Raw genomic sequence first — 24,305 nt, 5'->3', positions numbered from 1 at the left:
TTGTTTAGAGTAGGTTATAAGCTGCTTGTAGTTAATCCTACTCTCCATTTGCATGCTCTCTGTAGTTTAAACAGCTATTCAGGCACATAAGTTGTTGCATACCACAATACATTTGTTTAGGTGTGAAAGATGAAGCCATAAAAGCTCAGATGTTGTAAAATCTCTTTTTCAAATGCAATTTATTAATTAATGTTTTAAATTGCTGAGATTGAGCTAATAAATGACATACTAATCTCAGTCTTTGACCTTAGTTCTAATCAATCTAATAGTTGTAAACCAGGGTCAAAACATTGAGATAAATTGGCTAAGAAATCCCTATTTTTAATTGCAAAATTAAAAATGAAATATCTCCCAATTGGACCAAACTTATTTTACAAGGATTAAGCTTAATTCACTCTTTCATGCTTCCAGATACTGAGTTCCAATTGTCTTAGAATAGTCCAAATTTTAAGTGAATCCCAAGAGACTATACTAAGAAGATAGGAAAAGTTGATACATATTCCCAATTCTCAATTGCTTGCTCCAAATATGAACTAAGTTTTTGATTTTTTCCTGAATCTCTAGAAAATTTGTATTAAAAAAATGCACTTCTCTAGTATCTTTCATGACACTCCAAACACTTTACAGACATAGTCACTGTTGTAATGTAGGAAACTGCAGTAGCCAATTCATACACAGTGAAATCTCACAAGCAGCAATGAGATAATGATAAGAGAATTGTTACATTGATATTGGTGAGCAATAAATATTGGCCTGGACATCAGGACAATTCCCCCTTTTGTTTTCAAATAGTCTCTTGGGATGTTTTACATCCATCCAGGAGGTCATTATGGCATTGGTGCAATACATCAGTAGAAGGATGACGTTCTTTGCACTGTACTGAAGTGTTACCCTAATTATCTGTTCAAGTCTACAGGATTTGAGCTCTTGGCTTCTGCTTACCACTGAACCAACAATGGTAATCAGTTTTCTCCAAGTACCTTCCAAGTCCAAAGTCAAACTTTAGGTGAGTTGACTCTAAAGACAAAATAATCAATTAAGGTGAAATCAGCTGCAAATTTCAAATAAATGTAAAATTTCCTGAGTTAACTTTCAAATTATGATGATTACTTTTGTTCATTTTAACTGCCAATTTACAGTCTGCATTTTGAATAATTTCATTTTCATTATAAAAACTATTATTCTAGTAAAAACACTCTAGATATTTAAAATCAGTATTTGTTAAGTGCTTTATTACTTTAACCATTGTACAGAATATACGTATATTTTAAAATCCTATATTCTCTTTTTTCATGCAGTTTTATCTGCACACATATAAGAAATGGAAACTATTTCTAAACTGATGCAGTTATAATTTCTGCTGGTTTGCATCCCGTTCCTAAAATGAAAAATAAATCATATATTCCTGCAGGCATACAATCGGTGTCATATGTTTTCATTTTACTGAGTTTATTATTGCATTGTCATTTACTTTAGAAACAGACAAAACACTAACATGTATACTTGCATAAAGTAGAAGTCAGGAAATTAATTCACATGCTTCTTTCATTTCCATTTTGATACTACAATCATTTAAATAGCTATTGTATGTCAAACAAATAATACCCTGAGTATTTTAAAATGCAACAAATAAATAAATCATAGAACAGAACTTTGATTAAAAAGCAGTGAGACCAACCAACAAAATGATGTTTTATTTTGCTGAACAGTTCTCAAACGTTGTGGTGTTCTGAACAATTTCTAGATCTTGGATGCTAGAGGCATCTATGGTGCTATGGTCACTGGCATTGGTGCTAACCATGGAAGAGATACTAGCAATGAGGGAGTGCATATTTTTGGCATATATGTCTCGAATATTCATGTAAGGTAAATCAGAACAATCTTCTACAAGGTCTGCATTGCAACGGTCAATGTCCACCATTTTATGCTTCCTATAGTACTTGGAAAATTTATTGAAAATTATTGTAATGGGGAGAGCAACTACCAGAATCCCACATATAATGCAGATGCTTCCTACGAGTTTTCCTAATAAAGTGACAGGGTAAGTGTCCCCATACCCGACTGTGGTCATGCTGATGGTTGCCCACCACCAGCTCATAGGAATACTATGAAGCCCTGACTCAGTTTCATCTTTTTCAACAGAATAAGCAAGAACAGAAAATATGGAGATCCCAACTGTCAAGAACAACAGCAAGAGCCCAACTTCATGGTAGCTGTGCCTGAGTGTGGCTCCCAATGATCTTAGCCCCACTGAGTGCCTGGCCAGTTTCAGGATACGGAATATCCTCATTAGACGAAGGATTTGAATCACTTTACCCATGTTTTCTAACTCCTCGCTGTCTTCATCCATTGACTCCACACCCAGTGTGAAATAGAATGGTAGAATTGACACAAAATCAATTATGTTCAAAGGGCTTTTGAAGAATTTCTTTACACTTGGCGTGACCGAGAACCTTGCAATGAACTCCATGGTGAACCAAACTATGCATGCGATCTCTAGTCCTTCTAGTCCAGGATTAATTATCTCTTTGCCATCCTCATCAAATCGTTGGAACTCATGCATGCTGTGAACACACATAGCCACAATAGATGTAAGGACCACACTTAAAGATAAAATTGCCAAGACTTTGGCCAGGAGTGAGTGTCCAGGGTTTTCAAACCTGACCCAAACATTCTTTCTTATTTCTCCACACCACATATTGTTAAATTTATCCAAATCTTTATCGAAGGCTGACAGCTCTTCAAAGGAAGAATCAACACTTTCGTCACTTTTCTGCTCCCAATCTTTATCCACCTTCCTCTCTTGATACCTGTTGCTGCAGCAGGAATCAATGAAAAGTTCATTAATCCCCCAGTACTCGATCTCTTGGCTGAAAGAAAATGCACAAAGCTCTTCCATGACGTGCAGTTTCCCAGTGTAGTAGAAGTTCAAAATGTATCGAAACAAGCAGGGATTGCGATCAAAGTAATATTCTTTATCCACAACATTGTAATCATCACAAAGCTCTAAAATAGCTTCCTCAGTGTCACAGTTTAGTAGTTTTCCTAACCTGGTATGAGGAAACCGCAGCAGGGTACCCTGGTCGACTTTCTGTTTAAATCCTCCCACGTTTATGTTGATAAGTTCATGATCAGGCACTGTCCTCTCGAAAATCTGCCCATAAACCATGTCGACGAATCCTTATCGCTTTGTTGCTTCCATTTAATGTCTCCAAGTAATTGACACGTTACACCTAAAATACAACAATTGTTACTTAGCATCTTACAGTTGAAAACATAAAAGAACACTGCAAGAAATATCTGTTATCATTCTAAAACAGAGGTCATGGGGGACCCACAGTACAAAATAAGCACTAAATCATGCATGATACCAATAGCAATGACCTGTATTGTAATTTACAGTATTTACTGAAATTCCCTCAAAACATTTATTTTCACTGGTTATTTATGATGCATGACATGAAGATAGACTGCAAATTAACTATATATCCCAGAATCCAATGAATCAAGACCCACAAATCACACAGGGTCCAAAAGGTTCAAAAGCTTATCTTCTGGAACAGTCAGACTAACAGTGGAAATGAGAGCTCCAAAGTTTGAGCATTGTTTACAATATTTCAACAAGAGAAAATAAAATATGGATTTAAAAAGTATTTATTGGTTATATTAGCAACTGAAATTTGTGTTTTTTTAGTACAGAATTAACAGACATTAGATTTGTACAGAATTAACACTGACATTAAATTTGAGGAATGTCATTGAGTACACCAGGCATTTATCTACTGATATTACTAATTGAAGTTTCTAAACAATAATATTAATATATATCAAGCTGTGGTAGGAATAGATTCAGAATTCATCACAGGGTATGGTGATTTGTTAGAACGGACTGACCAAGGAGTCTTTGAAACGGAAAGCACGATAAATTTAAGAGGGTGCTAAATAAAACCTAAATTATGCATTCGAGAGTACATTGGGGTATTTTTCAAACTTTTAGGCTAGCCAGATAAAGCACACCAGCTTTCTCTAGTGTAAAAACAGAAATACATAGCAACTGGGGTGTGAGGAGAAACAGAGCTAACATTTCGAGTTGAATGTGGCTCATCGTCACAGTCTCTTCCATTTCTAACCCAATGCCCTTTCCAGTATCCCACAAGGTGCCTCATGCCCATGTGTGAGTGAAACAATCTTTGCTGGGATACAAAACCCAGCGAATGCCAGTGCAGAGCATCTCAACAGTCAGAGCAGGGGCCTGAGCTGCCTCTCTGTCTGTCATGAAGTCACAGGGATTGCACATGTGATAGGAAAAGAGTAAATGTTGGTAGTTGTAGAAAGGTATGCATGAGTCCTTCACTTATTGTTAGAATGTTAAGTTTCTGTTTTAGATGAGAGTCACATAAATACTATTGTCTTATGCCACTTTGCAATCTTGGTTACTGGCTGGAAAGTGGCTTTTTCAGTTGTGCAATAATGGAAAAATGTGAATTTACAGCGTGCTTTGACAGGGTGTTGCAAAAAAAAAGTTTAGTTGTTTGTAGTCGTTGCTTGGGAGGACAAAAGTGGCTTCTGCATGTGGCTGTTAAATGGCTGAATCGGTAGGACTATGTAAACCCCAGGATAATGTGAGCGTTTCTGACAGCAATGTGTGCCACTGGTGATGCGCTGCCCAAATCACTTTCTACTTCTTCCTCCTCATATTCCTTTCCTTCTTCAGAATCACTCATAAGAATCTGTGCTCTGCTGCATTTTCTTCTGACAGATCCTAACCTCACTGTTCTGCTGCAATGTTACACAAAGCATAGCACAGCATTATTATTCTGAACCTCCTGGCTGGCTCTATCCAGGCACCTGAACTGCACCTTCAGCTTGTCAATTGTTTGTTCAGAGATTCAGCTGGCAGTCATATGACTTTCACTGCGTCACGTTTTGGCCTCCCTTTTGCCTCAATCCTTGTCTCCAAGTACCCAATGGTAAATCTATTTTGATGTGTGAAGTGATTGCGGTGAGTGAACTATAACAGGATGAAGGAATCATGGCAGCCATCTTGGATTGTTGTGCATACCTACATAAATATCCTTTTCTAGTTGTACACCATCTGCACAATGATGGATTGAAGCCGCTGTGGTTGACAAACACTCCAGCGATCCATAGTTGCCTTAACTGCCACATATGAGAAGCCAGGCAGGGCGACAAATCCAAGCGCCCACTTATTCTGTCAGGTGTCATTGCAAGCAAAGTTCACATAAATTGCCAACCCCGACAAGGAGGCTACCAATCTCGTATCTTATCTATTTGTCGTGCCACCCAACGCAAGACGCTGCAGTATGACTAGATGAACCCTGGAAGGATCCAGAGCAAAGGAGTTGAGGGTGGTGGTGACTTTGACAATGACTGGTGTAACATGGCCAAGTGAAATTCTTGGCAGCAAGTCTTACTCTAGCAGGCTGCAAATGCCTGCCACGATCTGACGCAACATGCTGAGCCTCTTGGGACACTGACGTTCAAAGATGCTGAGGAAGATTATCCTCTGCTTGTAGACAGTATGCCAGCATGACTTCCAGCTCTCTGCCCTGCAGATCTGGAGGTCTGTGACCAATAACCTACTTGTGGTGTTGGTCCTCCAGCTGATGGTGATGATATTACTGGTGGTCGTTGTGATCCTCATTTGAGAAGCACATAGTGCAAACAGCATCCATGTTGATCAAACAAATCAGAAGTGCAGATTACACTGTCAAGTGTGTAGTCACCTTCAAAGGTGGGGGTTTTAAATCATCTCCAAAGTGTGTAAATTAACCTCTCAGGCCAAATATTGTGAATAAACTCTTTCACGTGAGAGGAATGGAAGCAGCTCAGTGTTAAATGGAATATTTCCTTTTCCATGGGGTAGAGTTTTCTGCTCCGGAGACTAAGTGCACTGGCTAGCAGGAAAAGTGATACATCTGGAATGGTGGCCTGAGCATCAAACCATTTGCTTTTCAGCTCATTACATATGTATAAGCAAGATGTAAATTTCGAGGTGGAGCAAGCTGCAACCTCATTGGATCATGTTTCCAGGAGCCATATGTAAGCCACATCCACAAACATCATTCACTCTCTGCAGCTCAGATTTGTCTCAGATGCCCCCCCCTCCACCCCCCAAAGTAAAGCAGCTGACTGCTCCCAAATTTAGTGATAAAGCACCAAGGGTACTTCTGGATTTGGTGGAGACACACCAGGACGTGCTTTACCCCAGCAATGCAAGGTGGATGTCCACCAATCTTGGGAGAAGGGCATCAGTGCTGTCAATGCCAATGCAGCTCACGAGAGAGCTGCAATCCTGTGCATGAAAAGGATGAATGATTTCATCACTCCACCAGGGTGCCAACTTTCTCTTGACTCTCAACTCCCACAAGCCCATCAGGCAATCTCAGGGATCTCACACACAGCCATTACAAGGCACATCATCACCAACTCTCACACATTTGATATCTTCATCTCTTCTCACATTTTGTGCAGTTGACATTCTCAGTACTTACACAGCACCACTCAGAACACACAGAAAACAGGCATCCTTATCATCGGCCTCAGCAACTGTTGACTTGGCCTGCCCATCCGTCTTTATGCAGAATAGGATTGCCCACAGCAACTGGGAGAGATCCCAGAGCAAAGGTAGGATGTTCAAGTTTGGGCCCCTCACAGAGTTTGAATATGAGACAGTGCTGGTCAGCGAAGAACAGATCCATGCCTGCACCAAGAGGGAGACTGGCATCTCCAACCCAGATGGCTGTGTAGTGAGGATATATGCAGCGCTGGGACAGATTAGAGTGAAGAGACCTAAACACTTGTCTTGCTGAAACGACTGTCTGTGCAGAGAAACCACTGGGCTGATTCACAATGTACCTGATACTTGAAGTAGATAACTAGTGATGATTGTCATCTTTGAGGCACCTTGTGTGAATGTAATACTATGAGAGCAATGAGATTGCAGTGCTGCTCCTGCCTGTCAAAGGCTGCCAATCGCAGTGGAATGTCACTGAGATGTTTACACTATCTGAAGTCTGCTAGTCAAACACCATGTTACAGTTATTATCTTATAAAAGAAAGGCCACATGCTCCCAAGGCTGCATTACCTTCCAATGACAAGGCCATCGTGTAACCATTCAGAGATTGATGTGCTGCAGCCGCATGATAAAAATTGCAATGAAGTTGGTTATGTGAACCCAGCATGGAGAGCACAGATCAGAATTACTGGTTAATCATCATCCTCCTCCTGAAACTCGGTAGCCATAAGCAGGTCATATGCATGCCTGCCTCATCTGTCTGTGCTATGGCTTCTTCCTCTGGAGCTGTCACTTCCTCATCCTCTTCCAGATCAGGCCTCTTGCCATTCTCCTCATTGGCAGAGATCTGCAACGCCTCCAACTCGCTTTCTGGCAAGTCATCCCCCTTTGGAATGCTAGATGCTGTATAATGCAAAAAACACATTATGTAGCTCAAGACTCTCTGGGGAGTGAAGTGTAGTGTGCCACCTAATCTGTCCAACCTTAGGAAACACATTTTTGGGATGCTAATAGTCTGCTCAACCAATGAGAGTGTTGCAGTGTGTACCCCTCCTCAAAGGCACTTCATGGGTGCAGAAGGGGCATCAACAGCTACATCTTCAGCAAGTAGCCTTTGACACTGAAGAGCCAACCGTGGATGCACTGAGGGGCCCCTCGAATATCTGTGGCAGCTGGGAATGCTCAAGAAGTATAACTATGGGAGCTTCCAAGGTGTCTTGCACACACCTGCATAATCTGCTTTTAATTATTACAGACCCACTGCACATTTAGTGAGGGGAACCCTTTCCAGGTAATAAATTGTACTGGCTGCTGCCAGAGAGCTCTTAAAGCCACATGAGTGCAGTCTATTGGCACCCTGCACCTGTGGGAATCTGAACATGGCTGCAAATATCACTTTTCTTGTAGCCTGGCTGGCCTCAAGGGAGAACTAGATGCAATTGTGTGCTTTGCTACACAACATCTGTAACCTCTTGGATGCACTTGTGTGCAGGAGCTGGAGAAATCCAGCAGAGGTTCCCAGTGGAGCCCTGGAAAGAGTTACTGGTAAAAAATTCAGAGCAGTTGGGAGCCATTGGCAATTGATAGCCTCCCTGTCCCTGCGGCATCAACTCCTTCTGGAGAATGTGACAGATATGAGGAACTACGCCTCCAAATATGCACAACGTGTCAACAGCATTGGCTCTTGATCATCTGGAGGCATTAGAAACATCTTCTGTACACCCTGGTCTTGCCAGATGCCCATGTACCATGCTTCTGTCAGCTCCCACTTCTGGGTGTTCAGTGGACCTCGCTAGCTCTTGATCATTAGAGGGAGAATCTTGCCTTTTCCCTCCCTGATGGTGATAGGCCCTCCTCCTCCACTTCCTTTGTTGCCTCATTGGCAGGATGAACTCAATGCTTCCTGATCCAACCATCATTCCCTTGTGTTCATCTCTGTGGAAGCAATTAACAGAAATGGGAATGAACATAAGGCTGCAATGATCACCTTACGTTCACTATCGAGGCTATCTGTATGGAGCCATGTGTTCTGATCATCCCAGCCATTACACACCTCAAGTGCAGTGGTCAATTCCTCCCACAAGTCCTGACAGCATGTTTTTCTGTACTTGTTTTTCAATAAAGCCATTAGATCAGCTTGAAAAATGGAGGTGTTAATGTTTTATGCCAGATCAGCTTCAACGCCCACTTCCACACCTGACAAGATCCATCCCAACATACTGGGAGAACAACATGTTCAGGTTTCCCTCCAATCACTCTGCTTCCTCAAGTGCAGTGTAATGAAAGGCAGGTGAACATACCTCACGGTCATATGTAAAGTGATAAATGTCAGTTTATGTCACTTACATCCAGTCGTGAATTCACTGATCTAATTAGCTGCTGGTGCAGCCCTATGATGTGGAGTGATTCTGATGAGCTGCCTTTAAGATGAGTATGTGATATTTAAATGAATGCAAATGTGATTCTCGATATGGCGTGATGGGCTGCCCTGCCCAACCCACTAAACCTACCATAAAAGTAGAGAGGAGACAACTGCAAACTTTTTTTATACACCAGTGGGAAACTGACTTTTGCCCCTCCTCCACATTCTCACTGGCAAATTCCAAGAAGCCCCAGAAACCTGTGAAGTCAAAACTGCAAAACCCAAACTAACTAACTGTCCGTTTCTCATATTGAAATTGGCAACCTTCCTGGACTGATGAGGTTGCATGCATGCAGGTGTAAGCTGCAGAAGTCAGTTTTCCAATGCATTCATTTTTTCTGGATTTCATCTGAACCAAAGCCACGCACCCACATTGCTAAACCGCACACACACACACATACACGCAGAAAGCTTTGGTAAAATATTGGAAGAATCCAGGAGAAACAGTGTAAATAGCAAATGGCTACTTACACCAATTTCCTGAGGTTTTTGCTGCTTTCACAAAAGGTGCCCTTGTGGAATTTCAGAGCCCATTAACCTTTGACATGATAAGATTCCCTTTACAGAAATTGATCAGATTTGTCTTTATCAAGAAAACAGCTACTAGGAAATGTGGATATATTGCTTGATTTGAAAGGCATTTAGTCCCTTCTGGCATCACTTTTGATTTGTTCATAAAAAAGTGGTTTGTCTTCAAACACTTTAAATATGCTAAAATTACAACATAAACCACTTAACGAGAATCAACCCACTCTTCATACACAGTGAGCATAATTTTTGTTTCCCCGATGGTTTTAACAACCAAAAGGCTGAACACAATTCCAGACAGCTCGTTGTTGTGGAGAATATTCCACTTTTGGGAACATAGGTGGCCAACGATGTGTGCCTGTAGCATCTAGGCAGGGTACGCCACTGGTTTAATCCACCCTGCTTTAACCTCATCATCAGTACCAGTGACTTCAGCCTTTCAGGCACACATTCTGGAATTCTCTTCCTGAACCCAGCCACTCCTCCTATAGGTGCAAAATACTGCAAATCCGAAATAAAGACAGAAAATGCTGGAAATACTTAGAGCCAGTCTAGGAGCATCTGTGGACAGAGGAACAGAATTAATATTTTATCAGAACTTCATTATCTCCTCTTATTTCTTCCACTAACTCCTTAAAACCTAGCTCTTTGACCATTCCTTCATCACCCACCTAATCAGTTTTCACCAACATCCATTATTTTGCTTTAGCCTCTGAGAGGTGCCTTGAAAATTTCTTGTGGTGTGTTTAAAGTAGCTTATATGTGACACTTCTGTCTGTCCTTGCTTTTCAGACCAGAAGGTCATTCTATGGCATTGAGTCATCTTGTGGATGACATTAACCGCAAAGTACTCAACTAGTGTGTAATGAGTCAATACAAGAGAGAGCAAGTTGACATCTGTGCACTACTTGACTGCCCCGATGAGATGCCAAAGATCATCGCAGATGCCATTATGGCCTGCCTTCTAATCAATGCCCGAAAACAAACAGAGGGAGAAAAAAACTGATCAAATTGTCTCTGCATTCGACTGCCCGGCAAATCATCTTTTCAGCAACCTTCATGTCTAAAGAGGTGGACACAGTGTTGCCATCACCAAATCTGCAAGGCCACTGGGATTGATGGTATATACTCAGAACTCCTCAAAAACTAGGACCCAATTGGATGGATGTTGTAGAATGTGTATTCATGTATATGTTTCCATGACCTGTACACAAGCGCAGGAGTTTGATTAGTGATTACAGGCATGGCTTGTAACAGCTGCAGAGCATCTTGTAGTAACTGTTTAAGTTTTCGTCCTTTGTCATAATTTCTACACCACACAGCAGCTTTACATGATGTCAGGAGTTGGCTGAGACGGCACAAGGACTTTAGTGCCTTTAGCCTGCTTATCTTTGATGAGAACATTGGCGACAATTGGAAAAAATTCAAAAAGAAATGGCACATATACTGCTGTGCTGGTTACTCTGATAAATCAAAGAAAGTACAAGCATACAAACTGCCGAACCAGAGGCTGTCAAAATAAAAATCTGAATCCTCTGCCTTCTGAGCTCAGGAAGCCCAAGAGAACATTGAGCTATAAAAAAAAATTGAACACTTATATGCGCCTGTAAAAAAGGTCAACATGGACAGACACATTTTTCACACCACTAACCAGAAACTCGTTGAATCAGTACAACCATCATATACCTCAACATTAAAATTCTGACAAAATGGTCATATTCAGTACTCTCACCAACTGAACTTGTAAGAGACTGTATAGTGTATAAAATACACAGCATGCAGCTTCTCCATGAAAAGACTCATGGGAAGCTACAGAATGTGTATTTATGTATATATCACCAAGATCTGTACACAGGAAATGATGTGTTGGTAGTGCAGGAGTTCTCAACAATGTGGCTACAGAGCTGCTGAAGATCTTGTAGTTAACTCTTTAAGGTTGTTATCACTCCTACACAACCCAGCAACTTTAAAGATGTGACTTGCCATGTTTACCTCCAGCATCCTTGACACTGCAGTAAGCCCAGATCTCTGCTGCAATTCCAAAATCATTGCCACTCCAAAGGTAGACAAACCAGCCAATGATACCAAAGGCCATTGTCCCATTGCCCTCTGTCAACAGTCTACAAGGTGGTCAAATGGCACAGCCTTAATCAATTAGAACTGGTTTTAGAAGCTACCCTCCCAAATCAGTAAGTTGGCTTCAGAGAAGGAAGATGCTGCTCTGACCAGTCCTTGGACTCAGTACCAATATTGGGGCAGGGTTCCATATGCTGCAGCTGACTGCAGCTGCATTCACAGACACGTCAATGTCATACAAGACTGCCTTTCGTAAAGGCCTGTTACCAAAGTTTTGAACAATCAATGCCCCAAACTTTTAGGCTTATCAACACCCTTTTCTATTCATGAGCTGTGGGTGTCACTGGTAAGACCAGCATTTATTTCTCATTTCCAATTACCATTGAGAAGGTAGTGGTGAGTCACCTTGGAAACCTGGTGGTTTTTAGACCCGTTCAGAAAGTAGTTAAGAATCAACCAGATTGTTGTGGGTTTATAGTAACACAGACGCCAGACTAGGTAAGGGCAGCAGACTTCCTTCCCTGGGCATCAGGCTTCCTTTCCTAAAGGACATTAATGCAACAGTTTTTTTTTAAACAACAATCCAAAACTGTCATGGTTACCATTGTAAGTTTAGCTTTTTATTCCTAATTTATTCAAACAAATTTAAATTCCACCAGTCGCTGTACTGAGATTTGTATGTTTCTGAAGCACTAGTCCAGGCTCGGGACGGCAAGGTAGCACAGTGGTTAGCACTGCTGCTTCACAGCTCCGGGGACCCAGTTCAATTCCTGGCTTGGGTCACTGTCTGTATGGAGTTCGCACATTGTCTCCGTGTCTGCATGGGTTTCCTCCAGGTGCTCCGGTTTCCTCCCACATTCTGAAAAATATGCTGGTCAGATTGATCCGAACAGGCGCTGGAGTGTGGCAACCAGCGGAATTTCACAGTAATTTCATTGCAATGTTAATGTAAGCCTTTCTTGTGGCTATTAAATAAACTTTTAGTCAAGTAACATGATCACTGTACTAACAAACTAATGAATAACTGTAAGTTCTGTATCTATCTTGATGACAAGACCAACCAAACACAGATGCTCAACAATGATTTGCCTCAAGGCACCGGGCTTTTTCCAAAATTTAGAAGGCAAATATGCCCTGCACCAAACCTGGTAGTTCATAGAGGTGGCATGGTGGCACAGTGGTTAGTGCTGCTGCCTCACAGCACCAGAGACTTGGGTTCAATTCCTAGCTTGGGTCACTGCCTGTGTGGAGTTTGCATGTTCCGCCTGTGTTTGCTTGGGTTTCCTCCCGTTTCCTCCCACGGTCCAAAGATGTGGAAGTTAGGTGGACTGGCCACACGAAATTGACCCTTAGTGTCCCAGGATGTGTAGGTTAGAGGAATTGGTGAGGTAAATATGTGGGGTTGTGGGATAGGACCTGGATGGGATTGTTGTCAGTGCAGACTCAATGGACCGAATGGCCTCCTTTTGCACTGCAGGGATTCTATGATCTGTGATTCATCTAAACCAATGGCATAGTAAATTAACATAGGCATCATTCTACAGAAAGCAAGTAAGATTCCCTCAGGCAACCTGGATCTACTTATATGCTACCTCTGAACCTGAAGCCTCCACCTCATTGAGAGAAGACCGTTGTGTCAGAATTCTATCCGAACAAAAATTCCACAGGGGCAGAGCATAACATTTCTTCCTCTGGAATGCAACTTGCCTGTGACCCCTACCCAAAATTCCTGTCCAGGTTGATGCCCAGATCTCAGGTCTCACTTCATCAACATTGGGCAAAAAAAAATAAAAACAACAGGGTCCAGAAACTAACTACCAAGGCATGAGGGTGCACAGCTAGACCACTTTGCACTGCAACATGGACCTTGTCTATATTGCAGTATAGTGCTCTGCCATACAAAGATTTGGATGTGCAACCCAATGGCACTATGAGGACGGTATCAGGGATGCCAAAGTCCATTCCAACTGAGTGGCTCATAGCGTTGTCTCATTGCCCCATCTACCATTCACCATAATTTTACAAGATGGGAACAGTCATGATGAACATCAACCTTCCCATTCACAAGAACTTAAATCTGTCATGACAGTGCTTCTGGGCAGCACGGTGGTACAGTGGTTAACTCTGCTGCTTCATAGTGCCAGGGACCCAGCTTCAATTCCAACCTCGAGTCACTGTCTTTGTGGAGTTTACACATCTTCCGTGTCTGCATGGGTTTCTTCTGGGTGTTCCGGTTTCCTCCCACAGGCCAAAAGTTGTGCGGGTCAGATTGGTCATGCTGAATTGCTCCTTAGTGTCAGAGGGACTAGCTAAGATAAATGGATGGGATTATGGGAATAGGGCCTGGGTGGGATTGTGGCCTCCTTCTGCACTGTAGGATTCAATTCTATGCCAATCAATCAATCATTCAGGTAAACAGTAACAGGTAGTCATGTAACTAGTAACAAAATCATGGAATGCATGTAGCATAAAGAACCAACATCTCACTGATCCAATCCTGGCCTCAATATCCCATGAAGACAGTGGACTATGTTCAACCAAATCTATATCGGACATTTATGATGCAGCCAATAGTTTGCAAGTGCAAGGTGAGAGATGACCCAAAGTGCAACTGTGACCATGAATTCAGGGCATGGAACACAAATCCTGCCCACTATAATCTGTTGCAGGAGGTATGTCATTTCCCCATTCAGCATCTAAGAAATAATCAAAATTGATTACCAACTAGACATTATCGTTCCTTTCAAAACTGATTTGGAAAATTTGGTAAAAAGTCTGACAACACCAGGTTTTAGTCCAACCTATTTATTTGATAATATACTCGCAAGCTTTCGGGTTAGCCCCTTTGTCAGGTGAATGGAGAGTTCTGGCCTCAGACAGAGCATATAAAGCACAGACAGTTTAGAGATGCTTTATATGCTCTGTCTGAGGCCAGAACTCTCCATTCACCTGACGAAGGGGCTAACCCGAAAGCTTGCGAGTATATTATCAAATAAATAGGTTGGACTAAAACCTGGTGTTGTCAGACTTTTTACTGTGTTTACACCAGTCCAACGCCGGCATACCCACATCATTTGGAAAATTTGATCAGATTACTTGCCCGCCCCTTTAAATGCCAGTTAAATATAACGCCAACTTTGCAAGAGGAAACGGGGTTTAATAAAAATAATTATTTACTTCTAGATTATACTTGAGTCCTGAAATTACACTGAAGGTTACTAACACACACGTCTTTCAACCATTTCAGTAGCATTGCCATCCCATGCTAAAGTAATGGACAGATGAACTTCAGACATCCCACAGCAACATTTCAAGCCCCAGCGCTAGTGAGCTCAACCGAAAGAAACATTTTAACATGATTGCAGTGATATCCAAGAGCTGATGAATAAAATAACTTTGGAAATTTGTAACTATATTCTGCTGTTCATTTCTGTGTTGTCTGTGTTTCTATGGTATTACAAGCACCCCAGTTGTAGGATGAAGTTATGGGGATCATCCTGTAAGATTTTGATAATTCTACTAATCTTTAGAATCTGTAATATATTTGGAATTTATTCCTTAGTCATTTTTTTTAAAACAAGGACCAGTTTGACTGATATTAGACAATTAACGGTGTCAAGGTACTTGGGGAACAGGAAAGCAGTTGTTTATGAAGAAACTAAACCATTTTATTGTTTTACAGTGGGGTTCGTTCGAGTGTTGAGCTGAAGCAGCTGTAAGTTATCTTTATGGCCACAATACAATTAGGTGTTTAAGTTAGATCAGTTTGAAGGAACAACAAAAAGCAGCCTGAACCTAAGGCACTGTTGAAACAAAATATGTATTGCTTTAATTGATCTGTATCAGACAGGAAACCTTAATTCTCTGGTATTGCGAAAGGAAATGGTCTTAAATGTTGATTTTAACAGTATTGCTGTGGAACTTGGGTTTACAGATGTTGATAAGAGAATGTAATGTTATTTATGGTTTCTCCTTACCTGGAAAGAAACATGCATTTGTTTGTGATGGAATGTAAACTTTTAATGGAGCTGTGTCTCCAACCTGATATCCTGAAGGTTTGAAAGGCACTAATTAAAAGTCAAGTTTTTCTTTACACCTCTTAGAATGCTGGCTTCCTAGTTCCACAATCAAGTTTACGATCCCCAAATACCATTTTAAATAGACTGCTGCCTTTATTTTCTTACTTTTACTGTTAAAATATAAGAGGCAATCTTGTACAATATAATCACCTAATTTTGAACTTTTGGTCACATTATACCCCAAGAAAATTTGGAATTAATAACAGCATGCTTGCCAAACTTTAAAGTTGAAATGTTTGGGAAATTTGCCAAACATGTTATCGTCCTGCACTTTAGTTTTTTTTAGTTTATTCATTCATCACAAGTAAGGCTTACATTAATACTGCAATGAAGTTATTGTGAAATTTACCTAGTCGCCACAGTCTGGCACTTGTTCGGGTCAATGCACCTAATCAGCACATCTTTCAGAATGTGGGAGGAAACTGGAGTACCTGGAGGAAACCCATGCAGACACAGGGAGAACATGCAAATTCCACACAGATAGTGACCCAAGCCAGAAATCGAACCCGGGTCTCTGGCGCTGTGAGGCAGCAATGCTAACCACTGCGCTACTAGCGAACTCAACTCTACCTGTTTCACTCTTCCAAAGTGAACATAACCTTCTAGATTTTCTGGATACTCCACTATGACTTTGGTGGAATATTCAAATTCAGTTACTCGTTTCACATCTCTGGAGAAATTATAGCAGGCAATTGGGAAAACTTGGAAAATATCCATGACTGAATTTGAACAATGATTACAAACTTCTCTAAAAGTGCATTATTAAATTACACTAACCTAGCACATGATGTGTACACACCTGGCCCACACATACAAATAACTACTTTGTCACTGATTTCAATAAAATCTGAGATAATCCATAGTCAGGGGTATAACTCTACCCTTGTCAACACATCACACTTCACAAATGGCAGCAATGCAACATAGTCACAGCCAGCATCTGGTGTTTTGAACGTGTTTAGCCTAATTGTCCTGCTCATGTAATCATTTCTGCAAGCACTATGTCACCAATCTGGCACCATTCCATGTTATATAATTTATTGTATTGTATTATCAATTAAAAGTTTGGTATTATTTATATTATGCACACTATGTACTGTTAGACAAAAAAGGTTGGTAATCCAAGATGATAGCATAGGAGGATTCATTGTGATTGATAGGCAGGGCACTCATGGAAAAGAAGTTCGGAAATTTCCAACCAGCATCATTTTTTTAAATTGTTGACATCAGAAAAATAGTGATCAAGTGACAAAAAAAATCACTTTTAAAGGAGAAATACTTTGTACTAGATTATTTAATTTTTAAGTTGTGATTAATTAGGCGTTTCAGCAATGTTAAATGATCATTGTTACTTACTTGAGTCTTCTGCTTCTTGAATACAGGATGTCTGTTCATCTTATAAGTAGATTGCACACCTTACATTGAGAGAGTTGCACTTTATTTGCAAGATAGCTTCATCTGGGAGTTTAACCACAGTATCCTTGAAACCTCAGCCAAATATTCATGGTGTTTTACATTGTACTTTTGTATTCTCTGATGGTGAATTAAGCCATCATTCATTGTAGCATCAGGAGAACAGGAGCTGGAGTCGTGGGAAGAGATTGCCAAAGATGTCACATCAGCGAACATTGCAACAAGAGTGTGACTACAATGCAGAAGTTAAAAGACCAGGATGCAGCGCAGTTGAGGTTCCAGGACCAGATGCATGAGAGAGACCCATGAATCCCTCATTCTGAGAAACCATCAGCTCTAGGACATATGCATGAGGCCTCTGCTGATTAAGGTTACAAGATGATCACAGGGAGCTCTGATCTCCACAGGTCAATAACCCATGCACTTATGAGAAGCAGGCAATGGCCTCAAAGCCCACAGATCTTTCAGCCTAGCTCACTGGATCAATGCTGAAGTGCACAATCTATCTGGCCCTTTTAGAAACAGCATTCATCACCTCTTTGATGAAGCAATGTGGGGCTGCCTGTAAGATGCCATGCATATTCCATGTGGAGCCAGGAAAGGAGCCACTGGCATGGAAGTTTAATTCTGACTTAACTTTTAAAGCCACTAACATTGAGTTTTTCCCATTCAAAGGTAACTCACATCATCCGGAAGGAGATTGCACATATCAGTAACTACCTGCTTTGACATCCTCAGACATTGCCTCTCTGATATCATCAGCGTGTAGTCGAGGCAGAAGCAGTAGACTCCTCATTGCTCTGCATCAAACATAGTTTTGGTTTTTCCTTCCTGACCACCCTCAGCCTCTCGTTTTGCCGTTAAGTAGTGTCTCTTGCTGATCTTCTGGCTGCTCTTCAACCACACGTAGTTCAAGTCTTGCTCTGCACCATTCCTCTTCCGCACGAGGTTCCAGGAGCACTGGATGGGTGAAACTCATTTTGGCTGCAGAAATTCAGCAGAGAGCAGAACCATGGTGAGGGGGTGGCCTTCAATGGTGATCTGACTTTCAAACAATTTGCACCTGTAATCAAATGATACTCAACTTTGTCTTAGCTGTATTCACTGGTCCTGGTCTTCCTTTAGGTGGCCCTGGACCTCCCCTCAATGATCCTTAATCTTTTCCATGTTGCTTCCCAGCCTCCTCTTCCAAGACAATCTCCAACTGTCACCTTCCACATAGAGGATTGCTTCACCTGCTCACCAGCATTTTTAACTAGTTATGAATGAAAGCCCATCACTCCCATACATCTTCAAATTGCTCAGGTAGCACTTAATTGCTAAAAGTTGCAATTTAATGAGTGTTCATTGCATGTAATGCCATTAAAATTACCTTCCCACCACATGCCACTGCCATCCTGCTTCGATAAATTGATTCTTCCATCCCAACATTAGGGTCTTGATACTGTGCTTCCCATACTATCCAAAGCACCCACAGCCTCCTTCCCCATTCCCTCAGCCAGCAGTCCTTTGTGGTGAATGAATTTTAAGTGAGTTAAAATCTCATCCTACACTTCAGAACACAACATTTATTTGGAATGTTTTTCTAACCCCTCTCTGGGAAATAATGTTCAAAAGATCCTCAAATGTGACAATTATTATGACATGTTCATTGCTCAGGCACTTAATGTTCTCCCACTATATCATCCATAGTAGATAAAAAAAAGTCAGGGAAATATTTCGGCGTCTTACAAGATGATCTGAAAGTGCATTGGGATGTCCTGAATTTCCAAAAGGCACGGTATAAATCCAAGTCTATTTTTTATGAAAGGACATTCTTAACACTTCTGCTGAAGCAAGTACTGGCTGAAATTAAGCAACAGAGGACTCACCAACTAGCTGAAGAACCTGCATCACCTCCATGGGGGAAGGCCCAACATAGTCAATTTCTATAAGCACCTAACTGGCCATCACTAGACCTTCCATGGTGTTAAGAGCCCCAAGGGGTGGAAATCCCTCTCCTGTGAGCCACACTTCTGGGCATCAGAGGACAGCAGCTCTCTACTGCATGCAACGCCAACAGGAGCAGCTGCAGATAATATACCCACCAGCAGTCTAGGATCATCAAAGGATCCAGGCCACAGGTGAGTGAGGTCAGGATAGGGGTCACAAGTTGGGGATTGTGGAAGAAGAGGGCAAACGGGATCAGAGAAAAGGGCATGGGGGTGAATTTCACTGTGGCCTCCCCCTTCCCCATGCCCATTCTCTTGATAAATCACTGAAAACAATGGTCCTCCCTGAGATACCTTAAGCAAACCTAACAGGTTTGCAGTACAGCAAACCCCACACCCACTCGTCACTGGTTGAATATCAGGTGGAGGGATGAAGCCCTTAAGTAGGCATTAGTTGTCACTCAACTTTGTTGCCCCCCCCCCCACCTGCCTAGTGCTTCATTGTACAGAGGCAGAAAGGTGGCTGAGCCCACAACCAGCAACCTTCATGGCTGATTAAATGACACCCTCTAAACCCACTGCTAGCATTGCATTAGTTTTCACCCAACAATTCTGCTTTTCCTTCCATAGATGTCTGACATGCTGAGAATTTAAAAGCCTTTAATTATTTTCTTATTTTAAAAATAATCAAAGGTTTATTCTAATCAATCCAATGAAGCAAACAAGACAAACTGCAATGTTGTATGCCTTGTTGGTTAATTAATTAGAAATTTGCATTATTTTTTAGCTGGTGGCTAATATTGATGACATAAATGTGTCAGAATTAAATCAAAAAAGGCTATTATACAATGTGAGAAAACATTTATTAGAAACTGTGTTCTTTGTTCAGTGTTTCTAAAACATTAATGTTACAGTGATAAATATACCTTTAACATCCCAATGGCATTATGACTAGAGTATTATTATTGCTTTAGAATCACAGTTGAAATCTCAAAACGTGACTAGCTCCGGCTGGGCAAGTTCAGTCGGTGAACAAATGAGCCATGCAGATTGGAGGCAGTCTGAATTACTGACTGTGAGTTAAATCTATTGGCTCGCACTGTCAACTCCCAAAACCCCTCCTTTTGGGCAACAATTAAAATTCAAAAGAAAACAATGTTTGCATTGGCACTTTGTAACCGATCCTAAAAAGTGGTAGATTGAAGCAACATCCTTAGAAGGCCCACAAAATTCTCTTAGATTTATTTTGTTTGATATGGTTCACACATGGTGCCATTTGCAGGCGGATCCGCAGACAATGTAATCTATCTCTATGTCACAAACAGCATCTTATGCATTGCTGCATCAAAGCAAAACGCTGGGGATGCTAATGAAATAAAACAGAAAATACTCGAGAAGGAAATATTCGGCATATCAAGCGTCATCAGTGGAGAGAGAAACACTTGGAAGTTTAGAGTCGACGCTCTTTTGTCAGAACTGACTTGTTTCATTGGCCCAAAATTTGCTGGAGCACGGCATGTGGCGATAAATACCGTGGACTGCAGTTTACCCTCCTATTGTTTCTGGAAGTGCGAGCTGAACAGAAAGGGGAGCTAAACTGAACTGGACATCTGGAACCCTGGTGAATAATGGTACCGCCAATGTATCTCCTTAAACTAATTAAATGTGAGGTCAGGCAGAGCAAATGATGGAGAAATAAAGAGTTAATCAAATTTAAAAACAGAAAAATAAATAGAGGGAAATAACAGTTACATTCAAAAAAGGGGGAAAGTTAGAAAAAATGTAAATGTTTCAATTGCGAAAGCTTGCTGCAAAAAAAATGCTACCTGCGAACATGAGAGTTCAGAAGTTTAATGTGTTCCCTTTCTGGGCCTCCAGGATTCAGTGGCCTATCAGACCCATAAATCACCCCTATTTCGCATGGAAAAATCAGCCCTAACTTTCTGCAATTAATTTAATTCATATTTACAGCGCAAATCCAGGAACTGATCGACACTTAAGGGGTGGCTAATGGTGTGCTCCTGTTTCTGGAAAGCAAACGGCAGAGTGGCGTTAACTGGAAAGCAATTTCTGATGAATCGGTTCCACACTCATCAGTCCACCGTGCATAAATTGCTGGGACAGCGGGACTTTTCACCTACTAATAATGGTATGCCCCGTGAATTGGTCGTTATACTTCCAGCAAATTCTGGGCCATTAGCTATTAATGGACTGAAGGTAGTTCTTACTACCCACCGTTCTAAAGTTGTGCAATATTAACCCTTAAGATACTTTCCAAATGATCTGGCTACCTTCCTTGACTGAAAATAATGGTAGAATGTGCACAACATTAGCACCCATTAAAAATCATATATTGGCTATTAAAATCAAAGACTGATGCGCGTTTTAATAACTAGTGATACCGAGTATTCAAAGGGGCAAGATTGCCTCTCCTCGAATCACTTGAAATAACTGCTGTCAAGATTACAAACAACGCCGTTTCGAAATTAAATGTTAAAGAGGCAGATTTGTACGCGGTTATAAATAGCTTGGTGGCAATAGTAAAACGGGAATTTTCCGCGGCTTGTTACAGAAATTGAGCATCCCCATGGAAAAAACTGGACAGGCAAATCAGAGAGAAAAAAATCAATAAACACCCATAAACCTCGCACTGAAAGCATCACGCCACTTTTACTATGGATCTACGCATGGAAATAATGGCTCTAATGAACCAAGGTCTAATAACTGAGCTCACGATTTAGCATCACAAACTTCAGCCCCATCTCGTCTCTTTCGATGACATGACCTCGAAATCCTATCGAATGCATTTGCTTAAAATTTGTATTGTTTTACAATAATAACGTGCGGGCGACCTCACTTTCCGCATATCTCTCATAGTACGGGTCATTGCCCGTTTATTAATGAACTTCCTTCTGCTCTGTCATGTTGCTGAAGAAACATGTGCTCATTCGGACATCGAAGCGAACTGTCTGTTCAAAGACACATTGAGCAGACATGATGTGAAAAAGAGTGCGAGTTCAAATGCTCCACTGTTGTGTCTCAAGATCACTTCCTCATACCTATTCTAAACTCGCCAAGTTAAGATTGTGACATTAGCAATAACCGAGACAGAGGACAATGGCTTAAAGGATAAACACCAAGACTTAACCAATTATTACGTTGCATTTACATTCAGTACCTGAGTTTTTAGCATGTATGAATATCTGAATAATTAAACGAAGCTGAACTTGAAATCTTTCATCAGGTGACTCACAACTGAGTGAATGTCAACATATTGGCTTTTTAGTTTACACAGCAACTGTACTGCAAGATCATTTTCGGTGCGTTCAAAGAGTTACAAGGCGACCTCCAAAACTGGAGAATGTGAAGGATCGAAAGAAGTACAAATATGAGGTATATACCAATTTAGAATATAAAGGAATAGTGCTTCAGGAGAAAAAGACACTTCAATGAAAAACGGACGGCGCCGCTCGAATGAGTGATTTAAAGAAAGTATGGTGAAGAGCTTGGAAGTTACTATTAACGTAACATGGGGGTTTTCATGACGTTATCTCCAAACACTTCTAATAGTTCCAAAAGTGATAGCGTTACATTATAAATGAGTTCCGGATAATGTACTCAGACTGTACACAGGTTTACTTTAAAAAGCCGAGGAAATAAGCCGTCCATCTAACATGTATAATACATTAAGTCATGGGTGTGTACCAAGTAGCGTAGGAAATGCATCAAGATTATAACTGCAAACCCAAGGCACTAAACGCGTGCGACAGTACAGGTGTGTGGATGTTGTTTATGACTTTTGATGTCTAGAATCTGGTGGAACCTATTCATAACCTTAAATCTGTACAGCAACATTCATTAGTTAGATTACGTTTAATGCCGCGAAAATTTACAAACAATTGCTGCTACAAAAAAATCCAAATGAACAAATGAAGCAGTTAGCTAAGGAGCATATACAGTCACTGATAACTTCTGAAGTATAATAATGCACGTGTGCGTTTATTACCTTTTTTTGTCTTTTGACATTATAGCTTTCGTCCAAAAGTACGCTTCTGCCATGCAGTGGCAAAAATACACAAAACCCTTCGAAGTCCATCCAAGCCGTTTAAATTGACATACAGCGTGTGTGACTTGAAGCTGCTCGCTGCCCATGTTCCGGTTCAGGCGTTGAGCGCTGCTGCTGTTTTGCGGTCCGGGCACCGGATTATATCTGGAGGCGGGACTTCTCTCATTCGCCCACTGGTTGGCTTGTCCTCACCTTGCTGCTCCGTTTGATTGGCGAATCGCTCTCTCCCTGCTCTCTCTCTCTCTCCTGATTAAAATTAAACGTCTAAAGTTCCTTTCAGCAAACTACTATTCATTGCAAGGATCCCAAAAGGGACTGCAAACTATCCCCCCGGAAGAAGCGCATTTCAATCAGTTTGCCCAGTAACAATTAACAGTGTGTCTGAAAGGCCTGCGATGCTCTTTGGATCAAACTGGATTAGAAAGTGTGGGAATTGTCCAACCCTGTGTGCCCTGGCAAACATCCAAACGTAGCCAGTTGACAGATCCATTAGGAAGTACACAATCCGTTTTCCATTTGTTTGTCCGTGCAAATGAATAGAATAACAAACACGATTGGACCACAAAAATAAACGACTATCCAATGGATAAGAATGAAAACACGCCGATTCCTACTTTAAAATAATTCATTAGGAAAAATCGAATAGATATCAAGTTATTGCATTCCGAACTACACATAAAGCTTTGGGCTTGTTGTGACTGGCACGCTTTTAGACTGCTGTCACTTTTGACCAATTTAAAAGCAGGCACTTACTTCAGAGCTTATGTGTTATTTGGTTTAATATTGCATGGGATTGTGACAGCGCAGTAGGAGACCATTCGGCCCAAGCTTTCCCCCCATAACCCTGCACATTGTTCCATTTAGATGACAGTGGAGTTATTTTCTGAATGCCTCAATTGAAGGTGTCTCCACCAAAATCTCAGGCAGTGCATTTCCTATTTTAATCGCTCCGTGTGAAAACATTTTTCCTCTTGTGGCCTATGCTATTTTGCCATTTACTTCAAAACTGATTCCGGTCATTCTTGAAACTTTCGCAACTGGGCTCAGTTTCTCCCCGGCACCTTTGTCCATACTCTTCATGATTTTTAATACCTCTACCAAGTCTCCACTCAACCTTCCCCTCTTCAAAGGAAACAGTCACCACTTCTCCAGTCTATCTTTATAACTGAAGTTCCTCAAGTTTCAACACCGCAGGAATAAAACTGAACAATATTGGCAAAAATGGCCTCACACAATTAAAGCAGAAAATAC

At 41.1% G+C, this 24,305-nt stretch overlaps 1 protein-coding gene across 2 annotated transcripts; it reads right to left on the bottom strand.

The window, feature by feature from the left end:
* Positions 1-1,253: 1,253 nt before the first annotated feature.
* Positions 1,254-23,148, bottom strand: kcns3a (potassium voltage-gated channel, delayed-rectifier, subfamily S, member 3a). Of its 2 annotated transcripts, none has more exons than XM_080193262.1 (2): positions 22,995-23,148; positions 1,254-3,233 (listed from the first exon to the last, which is right to left on the bottom strand). In XM_080193262.1, exon 2 carries the CDS (start codon positions 3,167-3,169, stop codon positions 1,694-1,696), a length of 1,476 nt encoding a protein of 491 aa, XP_080049388.1. In that variant the 5' UTR covers positions 3,170-3,233; positions 22,995-23,148; the 3' UTR covers positions 1,254-1,693. The 2 variants fall into 2 exon arrangements, with proteins under 2 accessions (XP_080049388.1, XP_080049389.1); XM_080193263.1 differs by lacking the exon at positions 22,995-23,148 and adding an exon at positions 7,110-7,185.
* Positions 23,149-24,305: the final 1,157 nt, after the last annotated feature.

The sequence above is a fragment of the Carcharhinus amblyrhynchos genome, chromosome 7 (genome assembly GCF_965287045.1).
Source record: "Carcharhinus amblyrhynchos chromosome 7, sCarAmb.v2.hapA, whole genome shotgun sequence".
NCBI lineage: Eukaryota > Metazoa > Chordata > Chondrichthyes > Carcharhiniformes > Carcharhinidae > Carcharhinus > Carcharhinus amblyrhynchos.
The sequence above is the reverse complement of the archived record's forward strand: the minus strand, read 5'-3'. Positions and strand labels throughout refer to the sequence as shown.

Bases quoted from the DNA above. Each gene is read 5' to 3' on its own strand.
- kcns3a (XM_080193262.1), bottom strand. From the start codon at position 3,169: ATGGTTTATGGGCAGATTTTCGAGAGGACAGTGCCTGATCATGAACTT.